This window comes from Gigantopelta aegis, unplaced genomic scaffold, assembly GCF_016097555.1.
Source record: "Gigantopelta aegis isolate Gae_Host unplaced genomic scaffold, Gae_host_genome ctg2539_pilon_pilon:::fragment_2, whole genome shotgun sequence".
NCBI classification, from domain to species: Eukaryota; Metazoa; Mollusca; class Gastropoda; order Neomphalida; family Peltospiridae; genus Gigantopelta; species Gigantopelta aegis.
In genome coordinates, this window is record NW_024532949.1 from 47,501 (window position 1) to 72,670 (window position 25,170).

A 25,170-nucleotide genomic window follows, 5' to 3' on the forward strand; every position below is an offset into this window, starting at 1 on the left:
CTGTCTGTGGGATGATACATATAAAAGATCCCTTGCTGCTAATCGAAAAGAGTATCCCATGAAGTGGCGACAGCGGGTTTCCTCTCTCAATATCTGTGTGGTCCTTAACCATATGTCCGACGCCATATAACCGTAAATAAAATGTGTTGAGTGCGTCGATAAATAAAACATTTACTTCCTTCACATTTGGCACAAACATCATCCTTTGGCTTTGATATCAGTATATGAGGACAGCATCAATACCATATTTGTAAAAATGAACTATAGTGATCTCCAGAATTGCATGCTTCCACGTATTCATCGTGAAGACTTATTTTGGTGATTGGTAGATGTGTGATAAACTGGCGGAATTGAATCTCTTACTCTTGGTGCAGCAGCATATAATTCCGAGTTGACAACCGTTCAATATCAGGACAGTTCAATACGTTATGGGGTTTACGGCCTTTGTTTCTGTGGATTCTATGAGTAATTCCAAGTTCCTGTGTGTACTTTATTATACAACCAGTAAAATAAATGACTTCAAATACCTCCCTGCATATCATGTTCATTACAAAACAAACCTTAGTATGAAATTGTTTCCTTCCCCCATATCGAGTAAATGAATGATTCCCTGTCTTGTGTATGATACCCATAATGTACATTTGCTTTGGCTCCTTTTTAATTTTCGTCAAATTCAAATTATGGTCATAGTTTGATTGTCAGAATATTTTCTAAAACACAATCCACTTCCACTACTTCCTCCCTTGTGTTTTATTTCTGTCAAACTGTTAATTGGATTTAGTTCAGTACGTGCCATTCTGCTCACTGGTGTTATCATCCGATAAATGTTTGATTCTATGTTCATTATTATTGCCAACATCTCTACTGGCCTGTCTTTATCATCTTCATTCAATACAGATACTCTTTCTTTCTTCTGTTCCACTGTTCTCAGTTTTGGTCTTCTATTTTGATTTCCAAAATATTCCTGAAAGAATACTTGAAGCGTCTGTAAAAATAAAAGGAAATAAGGAAAGAGAAACCAACTTCTTCTACTCAAATTATGTAAATGAGCAGATACTAAAGGCACTCGGTCACGGATGGTTGACCTAATTAATGACCCAACAAAGTATTATCTGAAAATATATACATTTCATTTGTACCTAATATGACTTCATTGAACCATCTACATAACCACCATATCCCACTTATTATTGATATTTTATAAAAATAAAAATAAAACAAAAATTGAATTATGTCTATGGTCCATAATTCAGAGAAAAATAACGGCTATTTGGAGAGCAGAGGTGAGGCATATTATTTCAATCACGTGACGGGAATCCCCTGAATAACCGCAGTGTCAAAACGATTTACCAAGCTCGTGTAACGAGAACGCTTGACCGTCCTCTGTGACAAAGGGTAAACAGAAAAAAACCCAATGAAAATAAGTTATTAGAAATTTAAAAAAGCATGTACTGGCTGATAATAAGCTTGTACATTAATTTATTTTAGTAGCAGAAGCATGTTAAACGTCGATAATCCCGACTAGTTAGGCCTTTGCATCTACAGGTAAATTACCGGCCTCGGTGGCGTCGTGGTTAGGCCATCGGTCTACAGGGTGTTAGGTATTGGGTTCGGATCCCAGTCGAGGCATGGGATTTGTAATCCAGATACCGACTCCAAACCCTGAGTGAGTGCTGCGAAAGGCTCAATGGGTAGGTGTAAACCACTTCCACTGACCAGTGATCCATAACTGGTTCAACAAAGGCCATGGTTTGAGCTATCCTGCCTGTGGGAAGGGCAAATAAAAGATCCCTTGCTGCTAATCAGAAAGAGTAGCCCATGTACTGGCGACAGCGGGTTTCCTCTCAAAATCCTATAAGTCTACCGGACCCTTTTGTGTACGTTTTCCATAGACTTATGAATAGCGTAATATTTCCCCTGCAGTACTCCCAAAAACGTTTTATAATAATAATAATAATAATAATAATAATAATAATGAAATAAAATAAAAATAATAATAATAAATACGACTTACAAATTATCAGCTGCAGAGGTAGATAATCTGAAAGAGAAACTAACTACGTACAGTACATAAACTAACAAAGAGTTTGAACTTAAATGGACATTCCTGAGTTTGCTTCGTTGTAAGATGTTTCCGAATAATAAAATATTTTTTACGATTAAACTTACATATCAAATACATTTTCTTGTTTAGAATATCAGTGTCTGTATATTCAATGTGCTTCTGGTCGTCTTAATATTTATAAGAAGCCCAAACTTGATTTTGTCTTCAAATAATTTCGTAAGTACGAAAAATAAATTAGGAAATAAAATGAAATTTAACCTAGTACAAATATTAGAACGATCAGAAACACGTTTAATATACAGCCACTAATATTTTATACAGAAAAATGTATTTGATATGTAATTACAATCGTTAAAAATTATCCGTTAGTTGATAACATCTTTAAAATTGCAAAAAACTCGGGAATGTCCCTTTAATAATTTTTCACCGATTTGACGCTGCTTAGGTTAATTTTTTTTTTTTTAAATGAAGTTTACTGCAAATAAATATGACTGAAAGGTTATTTTGCTGAATGTCGTCATATTTAAAAGGCGGAAAATTGTAAGGGGCAATAAAACTCAAAATATATATTTGTTTATACCAGTAACGCTGAGACTACTTGCGGGTCCCCTTCTAAATGTATGTAATGCTTCTGTAACAGCCGCCCTTACCCACCCCACCATGACGTGATTTTACCAACATAATAATAATAATAATACAAAATTATTATTATTATTATTATTATTAGTATTGTTATTATTAGCCTACTACTACCTTATGGGGATGGAGGGGTCGGTGTTTTATCTGAGGGTTTTGGCTATAAAAATGGAAGTTTTTATAAACACACACACACACACACACACACACACACACACACACGGCAGGCTGAACTTGTCCCTGCACGTAGAAATGGATTCAGCTGGGTTAAGTTATAATTAAGCCAACCTTTGGGCCGGAAAACATGCGACCGAACACTGTTTTTTCACGCAATACACTGAACCGAATGACCACTTTGCGAATCTGTCAAAATAATGTTTAAACGTTTAGCGGAAAACGACTGGCTGGTCATGGCCACATTAGCGACGCAGGAAAACATGTTACCCATTTTTGAACCGAGCACTATAGTGTTGTAACCGTCTAGACTCCCGCCCCTGTTAAATTCCATGCACACGCGCCTGAAGTGGTACTATGTACGGTAGCTCCGTAAAAAAAACCCACCCAAAGACACAAATTCTTTTTTTAATAATAATAATAATAATAATAATAATAATGTGTTTGAGTTCACGTTCCAGCTCTTTATTATTTTATTTCAGCGTATTGGCCATTATTTGACATGAAATAATATTGTTTAAATTATTTGTTATGTATATAGCTGACTCTCATTTTCCAAGTCTCCATACACAGAGGTCGTTTATATAAAATTCAAGACTGCATTATACGGCTCTCGTATATATTATAGCCTCATCACTACGAGTCTGTTTTGCCATATGTTTTATGACTTTTCACAAGAAGAGTTCCACATTTTAAAAATGAAGCATATCATGGAATTCCCTCGATCGTGGTTCAATTAAAATGTTTTGGATGATACAATAACGAGGGTTGGTATTCCAAATGAATGTAATTTCCATTTATAATCCATATTTAGAGAAATAAGACACACTCAATCAGTCACTGAGTGCCTTTAAGTACTAATATTAATTTACTAATAATAATTTACAAAACAAAAAACGAACACATTTCGTGGATTGATCCACACAATTTGGGAATGGCACACCAAGTTACTAACATCTAGACCAGCTTATGCAATGTATAATGTATAATGAAAGTATATAAATGCAATGTTTTTGCTGTTACTGTACTGAGGAATATGTGCACAGATGACGGAACATGTTTTTGCAGACAACCGGCAGATTTGTTTCCAGACACTGGTAAAACAAATAAAAATAAAAGTATATATATATAGCATTGTTAAATATGTTTTTATGGGACTTACTGTGCTATAGGACCCTGAGTCATAACTTCCACTGCAGAAATGTCGTCCCTTACCGGATGTATGTAGTATCCTCACTATTTCAATTGTTTCTCTTTTTTTTCACAAAGATTTTACCAATATTTCATAATACTCCCATTATAATTTTCGTAATAAATTTAACATTTTCCAATAATTTGGAAAAATCTTACATGATACACTAAAAGAAATATTTTCGTTGGTTGTTAATTTCTGTTGCAAGACATGTGGATATGATTGCACTTTACGTTTGTGAGCGGTGTTTCAACCTCATACTGAATTATTTCAAGGAATTCGCCTGGTTTCATTTTGTACAAAAACCACGTTGATGGGGTAGGTCTACAAGTTTATAACTTGCTAACATATTTTCACTTAAAGTAGAGGGCAAGTATTATCTTCAAATGTTTTTCAAAATTTTGCGATATTTTAAAGCAGTTAATGTTGTTTAAAATTGCGTTTAAAAATCGTCATTTCCATCTTGTCTTCTTTATCTTTTTCTTTTGTCACAAAAAGTATGTTCTAAACAAAAATAAGGTACTTCAGATTGTGATATTAATTAATTCTAATGAACCTGCCTGCACCCTTTTGAGAACATAAACTAGAAGAGCAAACCACAAGACACATGCTGGTGACTGCTGCGATCGATCAGTGACAGGACCTTACTTGGGGGGGGGGGGGGGGGGGGGTGGGTGGGGGGGGGGGGGGGGGGGGGGGTGCACGTTCATTGCTGCTAACGAAGTGTTAAAAGTTGCAATCATCATTTTCATCTGAAGTTTGTAATTTTGTTGAAAATTGTTTATATCAACGTTTAAATATAATGGAAGGCACGGAATTAATATAATAACGAAAACACCACACATGAGGCTAAGTGACAGCATATTGGATGATTTCTCGAAATTTTGTTATCGTGATAAATCCTGGTTGCCCATGACAGCGTACATCTATCGTCCGATTTGTTACGAAAATTAACCAATGGAAAAAAGGCTTATATGAAAGTTTTATTGGAATAAATTTTCCATCACATTCTTTCCACAATATAGTGCAGTCCAGCTCATGGACTAGCCAGTTGCTTTGTACAAATACTAGTAAGTATATAAATACAGTATCACCTACTTGAAAATTTGGTAAGTACACTTTGTTAGGAAATGTATTGCACATCACCTCCTTTCTTTGAATGAGAATATCTTCAGCAGTTGATGTGGCTTGTTCAAACTCACAGAGTAACTGACCTAGACAATCTGCTATAGAAAGAGAACAATTTCTAGTCAAGAATCCAATGGGAAACGAGGATGTCTACCATGCACCAGGACGTATGGTGAGTATTCTGTGGTATCATCTCCTGGAGTAGTATTGTAAGCGGATTGAACGAATGGGATATATTCATCTCAGTTATCATGGTTTCTGTCACAATACTACAAATCCTTCACTTTGTCCATTGCATCAGGGGTGATAACTAGTTGTCTGTGTCTTGTGTATCGACAGTATTTTACAAGTTTCTTGAACAAGTTCGGAAAGGAAGTTGGATCCACGATCACTATGTAATGCTTTTGGAGAGCCATGCACCAATTTATCTGCAACAGTTATTGCTTTCATGTTATCTACAGGAAATAGTTCTACATACTTTGTGATATAGTCCACAAGCACCAGCAGGTATTTGTTTCCGGTTTCCTTGTTGACCGGGAGTGGTCCTAGGAAAGCTGTACTGATTCGTCATAGGTGTGATCGTTAATATGGACAATTGGCCGTCATAGGTCGGATCGTTAATATGGAGAATTGGCCGTCATAGGTGTGATCGTTAATATGGAGAATTGGCCGTCACAGGTGTGATCTTCGCTCGAACTGGGTGAGCTGCTCGTTTTCGTTGTTTACACCATTCACAAGTTGAAACCTAGTTTGCTATATCTGCACACAAACGAGGCCAGAAATATTTTAATCTTCTTTTACTAATAGTTCTGTCTATTCCAAAATGCCCTCCAGAAATAGGTGAATCATGCATTGCTTACATTATTTGATACGTCATCGCCTTTGGAATATCGAATTGGATGATAACTATTTTATCTTTTCTGGTGTGCGACTCTCGCATCCAAATATGACAAAGAACATCTTTTTAGTTGTCTGCTGACATGCTATTTGATTTCAAATATAAGAACATGTCTTTGTATTGGGAATCATTAGATTGCAATTATTTTAGTTTATTCCTGACAGGGTCAGTCATTTTTGCGTACAGTTTTTGTGTTGGTGAAAAAAAAAAAAAAAAAATATTTTGGCTTTTCTGTATTTCGAATTCCAGTTGCTATGTTTTTATTCTTATCAGTTTCTGGTATGTTCAGAGTTTGTTCAGCTTGTAACAGAACCAAGTCTGCAATATTTTGATACATAATTTCAAGACTGGGTTCTTGTTTTATTTTTTATTGTTCTGCATTCATTTCCAGTCTGCGTTTCACATTTTGTTCAGTATTTTCTGAAATTCTGTCTGCATTTACATGCTCAATTCCTGCTCTAACTATTACATTCATGTTATAAGACATGAGACGAGTGCAACTGGCAATCCTTCCAGCAGGTTTCTTGACTGATAATAACTCATAATTTTAAGACAGACTGATCAACTATTACTGAGAATGAACTATGTCGAAGCAAGTAATCAAAATGTTTTATTGCAAAGACTACAGTGAGACATTCTTGTTTCATAACTGTATAGTTCCTTTCACATTTGTTTAATGATCTTCCAGCATATGCCACTACGCGATCAACAACAGATTGTTTTTGACATAAGGCAGCACAGACAGAAATGAACTAGCGTCTGTGTACAGAATAAATGGCACATTATAGTCTGGGTATGCAATGATTCTTCAGAGAAACAAAAAAAAGAAAGAACTATCTTTCTTTGTAAAGATTTTCGATTCTTGCTGCATGGCAAAGGTCTAGAGATCACGAACAAAAACGTGCATTTTCTCGAAATCGGTTTTATTCAGTTTACAGCATTTTGTCATTTAGTTATGCAAGTTTCAAGACATTCACTTTGAACATTACACATTCAAACAACTGGGGTTTTTTGTTGTTGTTTTTTGAGAACCCATGGTTTTTGCATATTACGGAAATATTTGGAAAACTATTCGATCAACATGTTTTTGTCCATTTTTGTTTCAGGCGGTAAAACTTCATACAAAGACAGTGCCCTATCTTCTAGTAATAAATGAAAGTGTGTTTGTTTGTTTTGTTTAATGACACCACTGGAACATATTGATTAATCATCGGCTATTTGATGCAAAACATTTGGTAATTCTGACACATAGTCATCAGAGGAAACCCACTACATTTTTCCTAATGCAGCGAGGGATCTTCCATACGCACTTTCCCACAGACAGGAAAGCACACACAACACGGCCTTTGTCCAGTTGTGGTGCACTGAATGGAATGAAAAAAAACCCCAATCATTTGAATGGATCCACCAACGTGGTTCGATCCTACAACACAAGCACCTCAGCCGAGCACTCAACTAACTGAGCTAAATCCCGCCCTGTAATAAATGAAAGACCATTGTAGTGTCAGACAAACGGGCCAATATCCGCCAGGATTCAAATTTATCAAGCCATGCCCTAGGATTTTCTGTCATTGAGCCTTTAAAACATTGAGGTTTTAAAATGTTGACAGCTGCTAATGGTTTACGTGTACTGGTTTCATTTAAGTGTTCAGTGTCCATATTATTTGGATCAATTTGATGTTGGGCATTTTTGGGCGGCATGTTGGGTTTGTATCTTAGCGTTATCAAATGGCCGTAGTAAGTCTAGTTTTGATACCTCGGCGGGAAAGTTCATGGCGTGCTAGCAGGTTTTACCTTTGTTTAGTTTTACCATCTTGTCAACCAAATAACAAAAATAGGGGTCGAATTATGCATCTCCTCCATATATTGCGGGATGGTACTTTTGTTTCCAAATGTCAACCCAGATTGGGGAATTGATCAACATTGAAACATTGACAGACGTTCACCTCACGCTGTACTAAACAAAATATCTTACAGCTGACCTTGATTTTTATTGTGATATTGATACATTTATAGGGTACTAAGTCATACTTTAGATAAATTTGTAGTTTTATGCAAAATTTTATTTACATTTAAAGAAAAACTTTACCAAAGCCATAATTAATTTTTTTTAAACATATCTTTAAGTCTCCAGATCAATTAAAAAAAAAATAACCACTTAGTTTGCACCCATGAAGTGCATTTTAAATGTATACTAGATTCAGAACCAATTTTTCCAGACTTGATTATCTACCTTGGAGTAATTTAATGATTATTATTATTATTATTTTCTTTTTTTATTGTTAAAGCTGTATTATCCAATGTTACTAACTAAATAATATACTGGATTACAGATTGTAGGAATACATCCAATATACATATTGTATTGATCTAGATTAGAAAATAATGCAATAAAAGAGATGTTCGCGTAATTATGTCATTTAAAAATAGTAAGTAATCAAAAATAATTGTGTGAAAGCTGGAAGATAATTCCAGATATCACAACTATTAAAACCTCTAACTACAGTAGGCAATACATAAAATATAGTCAGGAATATTCGTGGCTGCCAATAGCTTTGATGGTCCATTTTGAAAATCATCATAGCTGATGAATTTAAAATGCCCATACCTGGTAACTTGAAGACACCCACACTCAGCATAGAGTATTTCCCCCAACAGTGATGTGTAGGACATTAAAGGCATACTGTCACGGTTTTAAGTACCTTATTTTTCTAAAAATGGATAATAAATATAAATTACATTAAACCAAATCTAGCTATCGCATCACCTTAACTGAGCCATGATGGAGTGAAATCCATGTCAACCCTCTCGGCAATTTTAGTTTTTGAATTATGGACCATTGCCATAATTCAATAATGTTTACAAAATATCATTAATAAATGGAGTATGGTGGTTATGAAGATGGTTGAATAAAGTACATTTAGGGACAAATCAAATTATATTTGTTCAGGTAATACTTTATTAGACCATTAACTAGGTCAGTGGTCTGTGACAATATGCCTTTAAGTCAATACTCCATACAGGTGCAGTCATGTTGATTTTTCCTTCCTCAGACATTGTAGTTTTTATTAGTGATATTTCTTTGATGAGCCCATTAAGGTCTTCATAATCTAGGGGACAGTCAAGTACATGTGTTTCAATGGAATAAGTTTAAGTAGGTGAGATACTCTGAATATCCATGTTGTCTCTACATATATAGCTGAGCACACATACCCATCTGACAGTAAGTATCCTCAGGAGTATTATATAAAATCGTTTTGTTTTTGAAATACGGCATATTGCATTTATACGCAACTGTACACAATATATGTGCCTTGTGTATATATATGTACATTATATTAGGTTACACTGTAGAAACAACAGTTTCAATGAGGTTGTCAGTTTACGTCAGAATACACCAGATCTTGGTTGTCATAAAAACATTTGACACCTTTTGAAAAATGTATGTCATCAGTATATGTTGTACTATACCAAATAACTTCCGGCTGGTTCAATGATCGAGATGCACTTAACTTTTGTGGTTGGTGGCAAATGTGAGTGAGTTGGTTGTACAAAGTAAATTAGTTTCATCTGGGCAAACAATGTATGCAATTGTATTTCATCTAGTACCACTGTGTCATAAGACACACCACAATATACTTTCCTTAGATAATATTTACTCGCTGAAATTTGAATTCGGCCGTTTGACGAACACATGGTTGGTAACCATATTATCGACGATTTATGATTTTGTAACTCAATGAAGTAGAATGTGAAATAATTTCGCCCATTCATTTAAAACAATTAAGGTGAAAGTTAGTGGTACATAGTGATTATTTTGCTTAACTCATCCCCTAGCTGGCCAGGGCGGTGACTGTATAAAATGTTTTAGTCAACAAACGCAAAAAAATGGTCGTATATATGGGACCAAATCGGTTACAACGTAGAATACTGTTTTGCGTTTGAACAGCTCATGTAATTAACTTTACCTCCATCGGAAGAACGTTTTCACCACATTAATCTTTGTTATATATGTAATACAATAGGTAATGTTGTGGTCACATTTGTGGAGTCAGATTGTATTAAAAGTGTCCATTGTGTGTGTATGTGTTGGTCGTAATTTGTAACAGTTGGGTGGTCTTAGTACAGGAGTGTTTTTACTATAAAGTAATATGGAAATATTCCTTCTTTTTTTAAATAGTGTTTTTTATTATACGTTGGTTGTTAGCTGTACGTGATATTGCATTGTTAATGTTATTGAATTACAATTTTATTTTTCTCTAGATGGTCCAGACTTTGTCACATTCAGCCCTTCACCACCTGGTCATGCCACAGAAGGAGGGGATCTGACTGTGAGGTGTTCTGCTGACTGCTATCCACCATGTGACTACTCCTGGATACTGGGAACTCGGCAAATCTCATCAAGCTCTCTGTTAACACTGATAGACATCAACAGGACTCAGGCAGGAGTATACACGTGTACAGTTAACAACACTTTTATACCACAATCGAAAGGTGGACAGTTCAGTCTTACAATTTTTTGTGAGTATTACAGTTGACTAACAAAAATATGTATTCTGTTAATAAGTTCGCCTCTGACACGAGTTCTTAATTAGGTCCATTATTTAATCTCAAATGTACAATCGTCCCCTACCCTAACGTCTCCTTGTGCATTTGCATTCATGGAAGGAAGGAAATGTTTTATTTAACGACGCACTCAACACATTTTATTTACAGTTATATGGCGTTGGACATATGGTTAAGGACCACACAGATATTGAGAGAGGAAACCTGCTGTCGCTATTTCATGGGCTACTCTTTTCGATTAGCAGCAAGGGATCTTTTATATCCACCATCCCACAGACAGTAGAGCACATACCACTGCCTTTGATATACCAGTCATTCATGGAGGGCAGGTTAAAATGAGTTCCATTCCTGACGTTTGTTAAAACAAGATTTATTACTGAAATTAATATATCTGCATGTATTTCAAATATGTGGTTTCCTATATACAGGAGAATGGTCTTCCAGCTACCACAGATCTAAACCATGGATCTAGATACTGATACTATTCCTTAACTTTTCGTATCAAAGCGTGCTGACTAGCATATGCTGAACAAGAGTCAAATTGCGTGTGGCTCAGTTTATCTATTTATCTATTTGTGTCCAGTTATTTATATCTGGGTTGCCCAATTGCCCTATTTTCAGGTGGTAACCTTAAATTATGCCGTGGCCAATTCAGCCAGTAAACAGATAAACACAATATTTTGAATTGTTATCTTTGATAATTCATTTGTTTGTAAATACTCGGCCAACACTTGAAATGTTTTACGTTTAAAACTTTAAATAACTAACTTACGTCATACCTCAGTATGACGTAACTTATAACAATGTGATGTAACGTCACAACTGACAGCACACAAACCCTAATGGGTCATTCTACAGAAAGTGTCACTTTTATGTCCCTGCACAATTTCTTTTTTATTTATATATACAAAACTAAATTTGTTGTCTTTAACGATACCTTATTAATAATATCATCCTGTCATAGCATTTTTTTCTCTCTTTGGTAATCAGCTTTGATAGAGATTTTATTCCAGATTAGTGTAAAATGTCATTGGTTTTACCTGTCCCAAGCAAAACGCTATACATAACATGCACTGTTAAAATATATAACAGAAGACATAACACTGAATACCTTTAATGTAATACATACTGATGGCTGACTTACTCAATAAAGAAGGAATCTTGTAAATATTTTCCGTATTCTGTGGGCAATATAAGCTTGTCCTTGGAGTTTTATGTCATTGGTGTTACTGTATATACTTATGAGAAAACAAAAGAAACTAAATGCTCTCTGGATGAAACATTCCACCGGTAGAACTTATTTCTAAACAAATCAGACATATGAACAGTTGTGAATAGTTTTCTTTAAATGTCATGAATGTGTTGTCAAAATATAAAAGTAGGTTTATTCACTGTCATTGGAGTTACCATCGTATTTCTGTAATGGTTAATAATTTTAAGAATCTTTTTGTATGTTATTGTAGACATCGTATGTCTGCTACAACATGCACTTTTTCAGTTTTCTCAACTGTTTCTTTAGAGAGCATGAATTAATTATGCACTTATTTGTCATTGGTGTTATGTAAATTGGTGTTACCAGTTACTGAGTAACACCAATGACCATTAGTAAAACCAATGACAATGAGTTTGAATAAGATACCGTTTTCCTCGCTTTGCATATTTTTGAAGATGATTTGAAAATTAAAGGGACTTTTGCAGCATTATAGTTGCATAATGGCACTGTCGGTAAAATAAATGTTTTACTGGAATGTAAAAAGTATATCTTCAACGTCCCTAACTGCGATATGCTTGGTTCGCGCAATTAACATCCGATTTGTTGTCGTCTGCTTGTCGTTCATTTGTGAGGTTTTTCTTCACAGTTAGTGAAGTGTTCCATTAACAATAAAGTTCAGACAAGTAAGTATCAAAATACAAAACTTTACAAACCCCTAAAACCATTAAGCGTAGGCTACTATAGTCCGTACATGTAGTAAATTTCATAGTATGAAAAAAGGCGTTCCCTGTGGAACCGTCAGTAAAACGCAAACCGGACCGGAACGCTGGACAAACTGATTTTGTTTTCCTTTAAACAAAATATTAAACAAAGTGTTCGTCCATTGTGCATAGTTCAGAAATATTTATTTTATCATGTAGTTATTTTTAAAAATTGAAAATGTCGAACTGCGCATGTGCGAAAATGTTATTTTTCCAAATGCTAAACGTAGTTAGATACTACTAGCCTTTCCTGTTTAAGATGTCAACTTTATCATAAAGAAAAGTTAAAATCATATCGAAAATGTATTACCAAGTTGTAGTCAAATATCGGAAAATTACATTACGTATGTTTTCATTTCCACTAAAGGCTATTTAAATTTTATTTTAAAAAATATTGCATATCCTGCATTAAAATAGCTTTTTGAATAATGATGCAGTTCTTATGATTTATTTCTTGAATAGTGACATAATTTGTTTAATTTGCTGTATAGTGTATGTGCTGAACACCTTAGAATGACAGATCACGTACTTATAAGGCGTCCTCATTTTCTGAAAATATTTGGAACATCTATCCGTAGAGTTTTGTAGCGCTTGCATAAAAGCAAAAGTAGGAGTACAACATTTTATCGTTATTGGGAATACAAGTAGACCTATAGAGTAAAATAGATTTTGAGCCTTAATATAAACACGAAAATAACTACATAAATTAATGAATGAATAAATCTTTAATTTAATATTTAAACAAAATTAAAATTCTGTATCTTATCAATACAGAAACACACAATTATTCTAATAGACCTTTAATAGTTGTAGGCTAAAGAAGAAAAAACAGGAAAAAACAAGCATTTAAGGAAATATTAATTACATAATTTTGCTAACAAGTAGTGTAGTGGCAGTCTCAAGAATAATAGCATTTCCAGGATACAGTCTTAATGTCATTGCTGTTACTTTTTTTGTAACTGTTGTTACGCAATAATATTTTAGTGTCATTTCTCAAGAAACTTTAGTTTTGAAATTTAAATTATTTATTTAGGAAAGCATACATTCTACCTTTATGCCTTTGATGAAATTTATTTTGAAGAACTCCATATTTTTAAATAATTAAAACTGCCACAGTGTATAATTTAAGTCACATACAAAATATCCGTGTGAAAATGCACAATTACACCCTTGGATAGTTTTTAAATTCCAAAGTTATTCCATATATGATCACTATAAACCAGTTGGATCACACTGCTGAAGTACCCCACTTGTCCGGTAACACCAATGACATAATTAATTTGTTCATAAAGTAGCATGAGTCTGCACGTGCAGGCCGATTACAGTTCTGCGTCGCCAGATATAACTTTATGTTTCTTTGTTCATCTAGTTTCTAAAAGTTAACAATAAATATTTATATCTTTTAATTGTTTAGTCTTGAATTTGTATTTTGAAAAGTGACGCTTTCTGTAGGATGACCCTAATAATTTGTTATTTCAAGCCTCTGAATATGCATCTATTGCAATAACTAAGAGTCAATAAAACAATTTAATTGGCAAATAATTATATGGTTGTTACTTTGATAACTTCATTTAATAGAAAAATTAAATGTTATTAAATACAATATACTGTTCAAAATAGGTAGAAGGCATAAAAGATAACAATATAAAAGGGAAGATTTAATGTTTTTTTTAGAATAGTAATTGGTGGAAAAACAGAAACGCTCATATTTGATGTCATTGGCCATACAAAAAGTTCAAACCAAGGAACATATATGCCCGGATGTGACTCATACAAGCAACATGAGTCCTCATTGTGAAACTGAAATGTTTCTTTCCTGTACCGATAACAGGTAGGCTGGGACGTAGCTCAGTGGTAAAGCGCACGCCAGATGCACGGTCACTTTGGGATCGATACCCGTCGGTGGGCCCATTGGAATATTTCTCGATCCAGCCAGTGCACCACGACTGGTATATCAAAGACCGTTGTATATGCTATCCTGCCTGTGGGATGGTGCTACTAAGGAAAAAAATGTAGCGGGTTTTCAAATATTTGACATCCGATGAAGAATAAACCAGTGTGCTCCATTGGTGTTGTTAAACAATACAAATTTCTTTTTTAGAATCCAGCAAACACGATTTGGAATATGCTAACTTATAACACCAGTAAATTGTATGTTATAACATTTATTTCAGTTCTAGATAATATAGAATACATGTGTTGATACAAAACAAAAAATTCACGAAAACAGCTATTAAGGTTATTTAATGTAAATAACAGCCACTAGCCTTAACTTCACAGGTGTTTTTTTTAATAATTCCCCATTAGAATAAATCAGCTTTATTATTACTACCAGTTTCTTAATTGTAAAGAGTACTGCATTATTTTATGCTTTAATTATATTATTAACATTTTAATTTATTGTAAAAATAACATAAAATAAGATATAAATTGCTAATTTAGGTGTATACTACCAAATCAAATCCCATAGACGACAATAGTAACATATGTGGCTAAAACTCCTACCTGCAACGTATCAATCGACATAGACGCCACGGATATAGATACTACCACCCCTCACCCTTAAAGTGAATCACAAAAAAGTGGGTGTCAAGCTGCTCATTTCTGAGATAACGGGTAGCGTCTATGACTACCCTAGTTCCGCACAAAATTTGAGTACTTTTTTTTACAAGTACCCCATACATGTTCCAAGCACAAGGCTACTTGACACAGTGGTACTAGATGAAATAAAATTGCATACTTTTTTAGCTCAGATGAAACTAATTTTTTTTACAACCAACACACTCACATTTATAACCAATCACAGGACTTGTGGTGTTCACTTCTCTATCAAAAGTTGGGTGCACCTCGAACTTTGACCCAGCCGGAAGTTATTTGGTTCAGTACTACCTTTAAGAAAACCAAATCTGTACAACATATTATTTATGTTTAGTATGCTGATGAAAACTGAAGAAAAATTGTCATTTTATATTCTCACTATAAAGTTGAATATTTCAGATCCACCAAGTGAAGCTCCAGTTATTTCTGGAACAGTATTCCCTGTGTTTGAGGGTGACGTCATAACACTGCACTGTTCTACAACAGGTGGAAACCCGAAACCAAATCTGACTTGGTCATGTCCTGGAGGATCTACTTCTTGTTCTGACATTGACAGTGGAGAAACCAGAACCTGTACAATACCATTTACAGCCAACAGAAGTCAGAATAACGTAGCCTGTGTGTGTACTCCATCCTGGCAGTACGGTGGATACAGTGAGAGTAAATCCAGGAAGATGGTTATTTATTGTAAGTAATTTCATGTCATTTTAACCTCATGCTTACATTTTATATGAATGTCAGTATCGTCCAATCAACATATTATTAAACAACAATTTGTATAAGCTTTTATAAATACAATTTTGACAGCTAACTGAATTATAAATAAAACTGGTTATTCATCCTGGCAGTACAGTGGCTGTACTGAGTATAAGGTTGTCAATAATGCAATTATTTAATGTGTGGACAGTCTCTTAAGGCACGGTGTAGTGTCCCATTACAATTCCCCGTGTTATTGAATGCGTGGACAGTCTCTTAAGGCACGGTGTAGTGTCCCATTACAATTCCCTGTATTATTGAATGCGTGGACAGTCTCTTAATGCACGGTGTAGTGTCCCATTACAATTCCCGTGTTATTGAATGTGTGGACAGTCTCTTAAGGTACGGTGTAGTGTCCCATTACAATTCCCGTGTTAGTCTCTTAATGCACGGTGTAGTGTCCCATTACAATTCCCGTGTTATTGAATGTGTGGACAGTCTCTTAAGGCACGGTGTAGTGTCCCATTACAATTCCCGTTTTATTGAATGTGTGGACAGTCTCTTAAGGTACGGTGTAGTGTCCCATTACAATTCCCGTGTTATTGAATGTGTGGACAGTCTCTTAAGGTACGGTGTAGTGTCCCATTACAATTCCCGTGTTATTGAATGTGTGGACAGTCTCTTAAGGTACGGTGTAGTGTCCCATTACAATTCCCGTGTTATTGAATGTGTGGACAGTCTCTTAAGGCACGGTGTAGTGTCCCATTACAATTCCCGTGTTATTGAATGTGTGGACAGTCTCTTAAGGTACGGTGTAGTGTCCCATTACAATTCCCGTGTTATTGAATGTGTGGACAGTCTCTTAAGGTACGGTGTAGTGTCCCATTACTGAACAGTCTCTTAATGCACGGTGTAGTGTCCCATTACAATTCCCATGTTATTGAATGTGTGGACTGTCTCTTAAGGCACGGTGTAGTGTCCCATTACAATTCCCGTGTTATTGAATGTGTGGACAGTCTCTTAATGCACGGTGTAGTGTCCCATTACAATTCCCGTGTTATTGAATGTGTGGACAGTCTCTTAAGGCACGGTGTAGTGTCCCATTACAATTCTCCATGTTATTGAATGTGTGGACAGTCTCTTAAGGCACGGTGTAGTGTCCCATTACAATTCCCCGTATTACTGAATGTGTGGACAGTCTCTTAAGGCACGGTGTAGTGTCCCATTACAATTCCCTGTATTATTGAATGTGTGGACAGTCTCTTAAGGCACGGTGTAGTGTCCCATTGCAATTCTCCATGTTATTGAATGTGTGGACAGTCTCTTAATGCACGGTGTAGTGTCCCATTACAATTCCCGTGTTATTGAATGTGTGGACAGTCTCTTAAGGCACGGTGTAGTGTCCCATTACAATTCCCTGTATTATTGAATGTGTGGACAGTCTATTAAGGTACGGTGTAGTGTCCCATTACAATTCCCGTCTTATTGAATGTGTGGACAGTCTATTAAGGCGCTGTGTAGTGTCCCATTACAATTCTCCATGTTATTGAATGTGTGGACAGTCTCTTAAGGCACGGTGTAGTGTCCCATTACAATTCCCCGTATTACTGAATGTGTGGACAGTCTCTTAAGGTACGGTGTAGTGTCCCATTACAATTCCCGTGTTATTGAACGTGTGGACAGTCTCTTAATGCACGGCGTAGTGTCCCATTACAATTCCCGTGTTATTGAATGTGTGGACAGTCTCTTAAGGCACGGTGTAGTGTCCCATTACAATTATCCATGTTATTGAATGTGTGGACAGTCTCTTAAGGCACGGTGTAGTGTCCCATTACAATTCCCCGTATTACTGAATGTGTGGACAGTCTCTTACGGCACGGCGTAGTGTCCCATTACAATTCCCCGTATTATTGAACGTATGGACAGTCTCTTACGGCACGGTGTAGTGTCCCATTACAATTCCCCGTGTTATTGAATGTGTGGACAGTCTATTAAGGCACGGTGTAGTGTCCCATTACAATTCCCCGTGTTATTGAATGTGTGGACAGTGTATTAAGACACGGTGTAGTGTCCCATTACAATTCCCCGTGTTATTGAATGTGTGGACAGTCTATTAAGGCACGGTGTAGTGTCCCATTACAATTCCCCGTGCTATTACATGTGTGGCAGTCTCTTAAAGCGCGGCGTAGTGTCCCATTACAATTCCCCGTGCTATTAAATGCGTGGCAGTCTATTAAGGCACAGTGTAGTGTCCCATTACAATTCCCATGCTATTTATTGTGTGGCAGTCTATTAAGGCACAGTGTAGTGTCCCATTACAATTTCCGTGCTATTTATTGTGTGGCAGTCTATTAAGGCACAGTGTAGTGTCCCATTACAATTCCCCGTGCTATTAAATGTGTGGACAGTCTCTTAAGGCACTACACCACAAAAGAAATAGAAGCCAGTCCTGTCTGACAGAAAATGCATATAAAGGACACCTTGCTGCTAGTGACAAATGAATGTAGCGGGTTTCTTCTGAAGAATGGGTCAGATTTATCAAATATATGACATCTAATACCCGATGATTAATTACTAGTAATCACTGTGGTCTAGTAGTGTCATTAAACTAAATTAAATTGTATTTTCTTCTTAGGTACTTCCTATTCCACTTCCATCTAAGCAATTTTGTGTGTGCATTTTTATACACCTGGGGTTTACAAAGATCTGCTGTAGCATTTATACCCTAGGTGTACCTAATGCTACTGAACCTTCAGACAACGCCAACTCATGGTTTGAAGACGACAGTATTTTACATGATAAAAATTTACTGGACACACATGTCAATAAGTCTGTTTTCTTAGCAACTCAGTGTATTGCGTTTGCCGGCCGTGTCTGATCAATGTCTTCGCCGTGTTACTTGCCATGTTGTATTATCTCTCAGCTTGCTTTCTTCATATGCTGTTCAAGAAAGAATAACGTCCTGCATTCATTATCTTAATGGTTTATATTTTAAGCTTAACCAGTTCAGTGTCAGTCTTATAATTGTCTCATGGAAATCCATGCACGTTGTCTTCCAAATGGCGGAAAGCTTTTAGGTGTCTGGGGATTAAAACCCAGTTCATATTTCACAGTCGTGTGTTAATCATACTATTATCATCATGCTGTACGAACAAGCCTGGTCGCTATTCTATGAGAATGTTAATTGGTTTGTAGTCACACAATCTTTCACTGCAATTGTGTTACACTAGTCCCTTGGTACATCAATATGTTTATGCTTATGGGAAAGTACACATAAATACTCATCACTGCTCTTCCGTAATAGTGAATGTGCCTGAAAGTGTGTTTCTTATTTCACTATTTAAACCAAGAGTTGCAATAACCTTTATATTAGATATTTGATAATCTGGTGTTTTGTATACTTCAGATCCCCCTGGCACACCGAGTTTGTCTCCAGGTTCATCGCATCCATGGCTTGAAGACAGACCAGATTCACTGATTTGTTCTTTACCAAGTGGAGACCAAGGGAATCCAGAGGCTAACTTTTACTGGATTAGAAATGACAATGATATAAATCACACAGGATTCAATTACACGTTCACACCATCAAAGGAAGACAACGGACACGAGTACACGTGTACAGCTGGGAATCTGTTCACAGACAGAGACGGACAATCCAGACCTGAGTCCAGACCAGTGCAGCTCATTGTGTACTGTAAGTAACACTATTTTAGTTTATAGTATATTAGTATGTAATATGTTAGTATGTAGTAGTAATGGAGACGAGTACAAGTGTACAGCTTGGAATGTCTTCACAGACAGAGATGGACAATCGAAACCCGAATCCAACGCAGTCCAGCTCAATGTGTACTGTGTGTAATACTATTTCAGTTTGTAGTATGATATTTTAGTATATCATATTATATTAGTATTCAGTGTACAGCTGTACAGACAACCCTGGACAATCTAGACCTATTTAACACAGACCAGGTTAATGGCCACTTTTAGTATAATTTTCTGTTGGAAGTAAACAAAAAATTATTTAACCACCCTCTCACGCGCACACATTACAATACTGTACTTCAGCGTGTCTCAGTATCAGTTTTAGCTCTGCTGATTTTGTCTCCTGTATATACGTCTGTGTGTATATCTATCTCTCTTCATTTCTACAACCCCTGCAATTGTCCACATCATTTTGTTTGTTTGCTGTGGACTATATTGGACTTTGTTTCAAGATGTATTTTTTCTTATTGTAAAAAATAAAATAAATATACTTTCTGCACTAAAAACAGATTAAAAATAATTATTAAAACAGTAACTGCACCGTTATTACTAAAGTATCTGAATCCATCGGGCAGGATCCAAAATATCTGTAAATTATACCAATCCAGAGTTCAACCAGCAAATGTTTCGCTAACGTTCGTGAATTATTTGATTGATTCCCGACGTGACCATTCGGTTTACTATCGGACGTTTTTCTGCTGAACTCGATCAGCATTGAACTATGTTGACTGTTCATAGCACGCGCATTGCAGGGGCGACTGGATTGCAACATGGTGACAGCTTATACACTGATATCAGGGTTTCTGCCAGAGGGTTAACCAGGTATGGCGCCATATTATTTGTTAAAGTTAACCTTTTGACAAAATTGATTACTCTTATCATTACTGTATGATTTTCTTAACCCTAACCGTAAACCTAACCCCATTTTCTTTCCCCATAGCCTTTGTTGACTGTGGATGCATTCAATTCAATAGTGCCATATCCAAAACATTTTTTTCTGGCAGAAACACTCATTGTTGAACCGTGGCTATGGTGCGTTATGGGTGTGTTATCAGAGAGAGAGAGAGAGAGAGAGAGAGAGAGAGAGAGAGAGAGAGAGAGAGAGAGAGAGAGAGAGAGAGAGAGAGAGAGAGAGAAACAGAGAGACAGAGACCAAAAAACCTTTACCAATTTACTTTGATTTGAAAGGGGGACATTCGGTCTTGGTGACATATTTCCTAACATAAATTATGCCATTATTAAAGAAAATTATTATTTAAATTTTATATCGCATTAAATATATTCTGACACTTTGATGTAATATAATTAAAATATACTGAACAGTATTAAAAACACACCACCAGTTGATGATAACAAATGTGAATGGGGCGTATATCAGCATTACAAATATCAATGAATAAGTACCGTACTACCTTGTAGACCTTGCATGACGACGAATAACTTACAAAAACGATTGCCTGAACACTCCATGAAACACAACACCAAAACACAACATATTGCATGCATAGCATGAAAAACGTAAATTGAATATGTAAATCATGCTGATTGGGACTGAAAAGCCGCTTTCATTTATGAAGTAGTCTTTGAGGGAACGTTAAACAAGTGATGGCAAGGTTGACAGCTGAGGAACGTGAACGTGCCATAGGCATGCTTCAAGTCGGCATTTCGAGTAGAGTCATCGCACAGCGGTTTGGATGGCACAATTCAACAATCACTAGACTCCACAGGAGATATCAGCAGACAGGAACCACCAGGGACCGTCCACGTCCAGGCCAATAGCGTGTTACGACACCACGACAAGATCGCCATATTTTCGCCTCCATATTCGTGATCGAACGCTGCCAGCTACTAGAACTGCACCAACTGTTCAAGGTCGACGCAGGGTTATCAGGGCAGACACTGTGCATCGCCTTCTTCGCTCTGCTGGGCTGCATGCTCAACGACCATAAGTTGGATATATCCTCACTGATCCAAATAGAAATGAGCGCTGACGTTTGGCAGGAAGGTATCATCATTGGAGATTACAACATTGGCATGGTGTGCTATTCTCTGACGAATCCCGTTTCCATTTAAGGAATGCTGATGGTCGGTTGCGGGTGTGGCGTAGGTGTGGAGAACGTTACCACAATGACTGCCTTGTCCAGACGGATCGATGGGATGGAGAGAGTATCGTGGTGTGGGGCGGGATCAGTTATCATCCCCGAACAGCACTCCATGTTTCCAGTGGTAGAATGAATGTCATTTACTACCGGGATAACGTCTTAGAACATCACGTCATTCCCTTCATTCTTCAGCATCGGGACATACACACATTTCAGCAAGACAACGCCCGAGTACACACAGCACGTGTTACAACACAGTATCTCACGTTGTTCACAAATGAATAACCTTAGAGAACTGTAAAACGCACTACAGCAGAAGTGGAATGCTATCCACCGAAACACTATTTGCAGATTTATCGGATCGATGAGAAGACGTTGCATGGCTTGTGCTGCTGCAGATGGTGGTCATGTGCGCTATTGACTTTTCATTGTGACCCCACGTGTCTTTCATACGTAGATGAATTAAAACTAATCAATTATTGTGCATCCTTTTTTATTTCTTGTCATTATCAATTATCCATCTATTGCTGTTCTCAAAAAACAAACAAACAAAAAAGCATTTATTGCTCAGGTATTTTTTTCGAAATCCAAACATTTCTTGGTGGTGCGTTTTTAATGCTGTTCAGTATATAAAGATTGAACTAACACGTCACTGCTGTATATATAACCCCATTGTCTTTTTATCGTGCATCTGTCATGAGCATCTTAACTTTTACGTCACTTTCAGTCAACGAATACCGCCACTGCTATAAATTAATCTTAAGGCATATTGGCAAAAAAGTCATCATTCAAATGTACTTACAATCCGGACTTAACGGTAAAATTGCCGTGGAAAATGCCATGGACACTATTTTTTTTCCACGGCAATTGTTATCTTGTGGTCATTTTCTTAATTGCAGGGGTTGTTTCTATCCTTCCCATCTTCTTCATTTTTCTTTGCACCCCCCCCCCCCCCCTCTCTCTTCTTTCTCTCTCTCTCTCTCTCTCTCTCTCTCTCTCTCTCTCTCTCTCTCTCTCTCTCTCTCTCTCTCTCTCTCTCTCTCTCTCTCTCTCTCTCTCTCTCTCTTTAAATTCGTATATATACTCTTCAAAAAAAAGTAGGGGAACTCTAATAAGGATTTACTATTGCCAAAATTGTAAGGTATATTAGCTGTGGGGAATGGTTATATGATAATAGTGAATTAACTGGGCAAACATTACAACCGGTAGTTCAGTATTACAGTACGTTTTATGACCACCAAATATCTTGAAGGACGATTGGGGTTAGAAGTGAAATTTGAAAGTTTACGTTTTTTATCAGTAAATCGCAAATTCAAATAATAAAAATGACTAAAAACAAAACAATAAAAACTGTATGATCAACAGAATGAGAAACGTTGACAGAAATAATGTTCCACAGTGATTAATGGACCTTCCTGGAAATTGTCAAAATCGAGAATGACACCCCGCGCACGTGGTGTACGGGGCAACTGCGCGATGCACGTGCAAACTATGGAATTTGTTTCGGTGTGTTGATAAACAGACCTGAATGTTCTTTACTAGGATGTCTGTGGTCAAAACCTATGTTTGGTCTAATAGTTGAAATTAATATTAATATTTCAGGTTCCCCTACTTTTTTTGAAGAGTATATAATATTGTAAAATGTTAGCGATCTTAAAATTTAGCGAAATCCAAATAAGTCTTAGTGACATATATGTACTGTAAAGTCCTCTGATAACGAAATGCAAGGGACCAGATACATCGTTTCGTTATAGCAGTAGTTTGTTATCTACATTTATGAAAGTTGGCCATTTTGGAATTTTCAAATTTATACACAAGAATTAGTGTGTGTGTGTGTGTGTGTGGGTGTGGTGTGTGTGTGTGTGTGTGTTAATATTTATTATCACCATTGGGTGTATTGCCTTTAATGCTAGTAACTGATAAGATACAAATAAAATAGAAAATTATGATCGATATGCTGTATATACACTAATTTACACTGAAAATCACAGTTTTGGCAGCAGTTAATTTGCTATTCATAGTTCGTTCTATACATTAAACTTTATTAATACTATTTGTTCTAAGCGAGTTCATTCTAAAAGTACTTTACTGTGTGTGTGTGTGTGTGTGTGTGTATATATAATATATATATATATATATATATATATATATATATGTATGTATGTATGTATGTATGTATGTATGTATGTATGTATGTATGTATGTATATATACCGCATTTCTTACTCATATGTGTTTATTGTATTAATCTGTTGCGGGTCCATATAGATTCCCCACGGGTGACGATATCCTCTGATAAACACACGAGAGTAGAGCTGGGGAAACTGCTCATATTACGCTGTTCTGCTGACAGTAACCCAGCCAACCCTACATTTGAGTGGACTCGCGGCACGACACATGTAGCTGATGGTATTATGTTACAGATTGCCGCGTTCCGAGACTCTGACCAAGGAGAGTACACGTGTTCAGCGACAACTATGTCCACTAGATATGGTTCTCGGACAGGCTCAGCAAGTGTTATTGTCACTGGTGAGAGGATCTTTGTTATTTATTGAGATACTTCAACTGTGTCTGATAGATATGGTTCTCTGACAGGCTCAGCAAGTGTTATTGTTACTGGTGAGTATATATTTGTTATTTATTGAGATACTTCAACTGTGTCTGATAGATATGGTTCTCTGACAGGCTCAGCAAGTGTTATTGCTACTGGTGAGTAGATCTTTGTTATTTGTTTAGATACTTCAGCTGTGTCCGCTAGATATGGTTCTCTGACAGGCTCAACAAGTGTTATTGTTACTGGTGAGTAGATCTTTGTTATTTATTTAGATACTTCACCTGTGTCTGCTAGATATGGTTCTCTGACAGCCATTGTTATTGTCACTGGTGAGCTGATCTTTGTTATTTATTTAGATACTTTTCTAACAGTGTCAAGCTGGGCAAGCATCACGTAAGTGGACTGTCAAAGATAGGTGTTAAGTGTTGACTGTTAGTAAAATGGAAGTCGGCAATCTGTCCACATTGACACACTTGATGCGAAATGCGACCCAGCAGTTATCAGCCTTAGGGCCTAGGTAGGGGTTATCTTCTCTAAGCTTTTATTAATACTTAGCTTGCAATATCTTGTTTTATTTTGCAATAGGTGACTTGGGACATTGGGAAAATAATGCGGGTCAAACGTTAATACCACCTCGAAATGGCTTGTTTACATTGAAAGGACATTGCCGGAGTCATTCAAATAGATTTGTTCTGTAAATAAGACATGTATTTTGGTAAAATACTTCCGGGATGTCATTTGAATTTTGTAAACCTATATGAATAAAATGTGAAAATCGTTTGTTTTCACCAGAATATTTATAAATATATTGATTTGTGTATCAAGG

General features: G+C 36.3%; 1 protein-coding gene across 1 annotated transcript in view; it reads left to right on the top strand.

Annotated features, from left to right (window-relative positions):
• LOC121391482 (V-set and immunoglobulin domain-containing protein 10-like 2) overlaps positions 1-24,468 on the top strand; it is a 40,639-nt gene extending 16,171 nt beyond the window's left edge. The window contains exons 3-6 of the mRNA XM_041523101.1: positions 10,357-10,614; positions 15,631-15,918; positions 19,334-19,621; positions 24,059-24,468. Coding sequence (XP_041379035.1) covers positions 10,357-10,614; positions 15,631-15,918; positions 19,334-19,621; positions 24,059-24,345 — 1,121 coding nt within the window. The 3' untranslated portion in view covers positions 24,346-24,468. The remainder of the gene's footprint in view (positions 1-10,356; positions 10,615-15,630; positions 15,919-19,333; positions 19,622-24,058) is intronic.
• Positions 24,469-25,170: the final 702 nt, after the last annotated feature.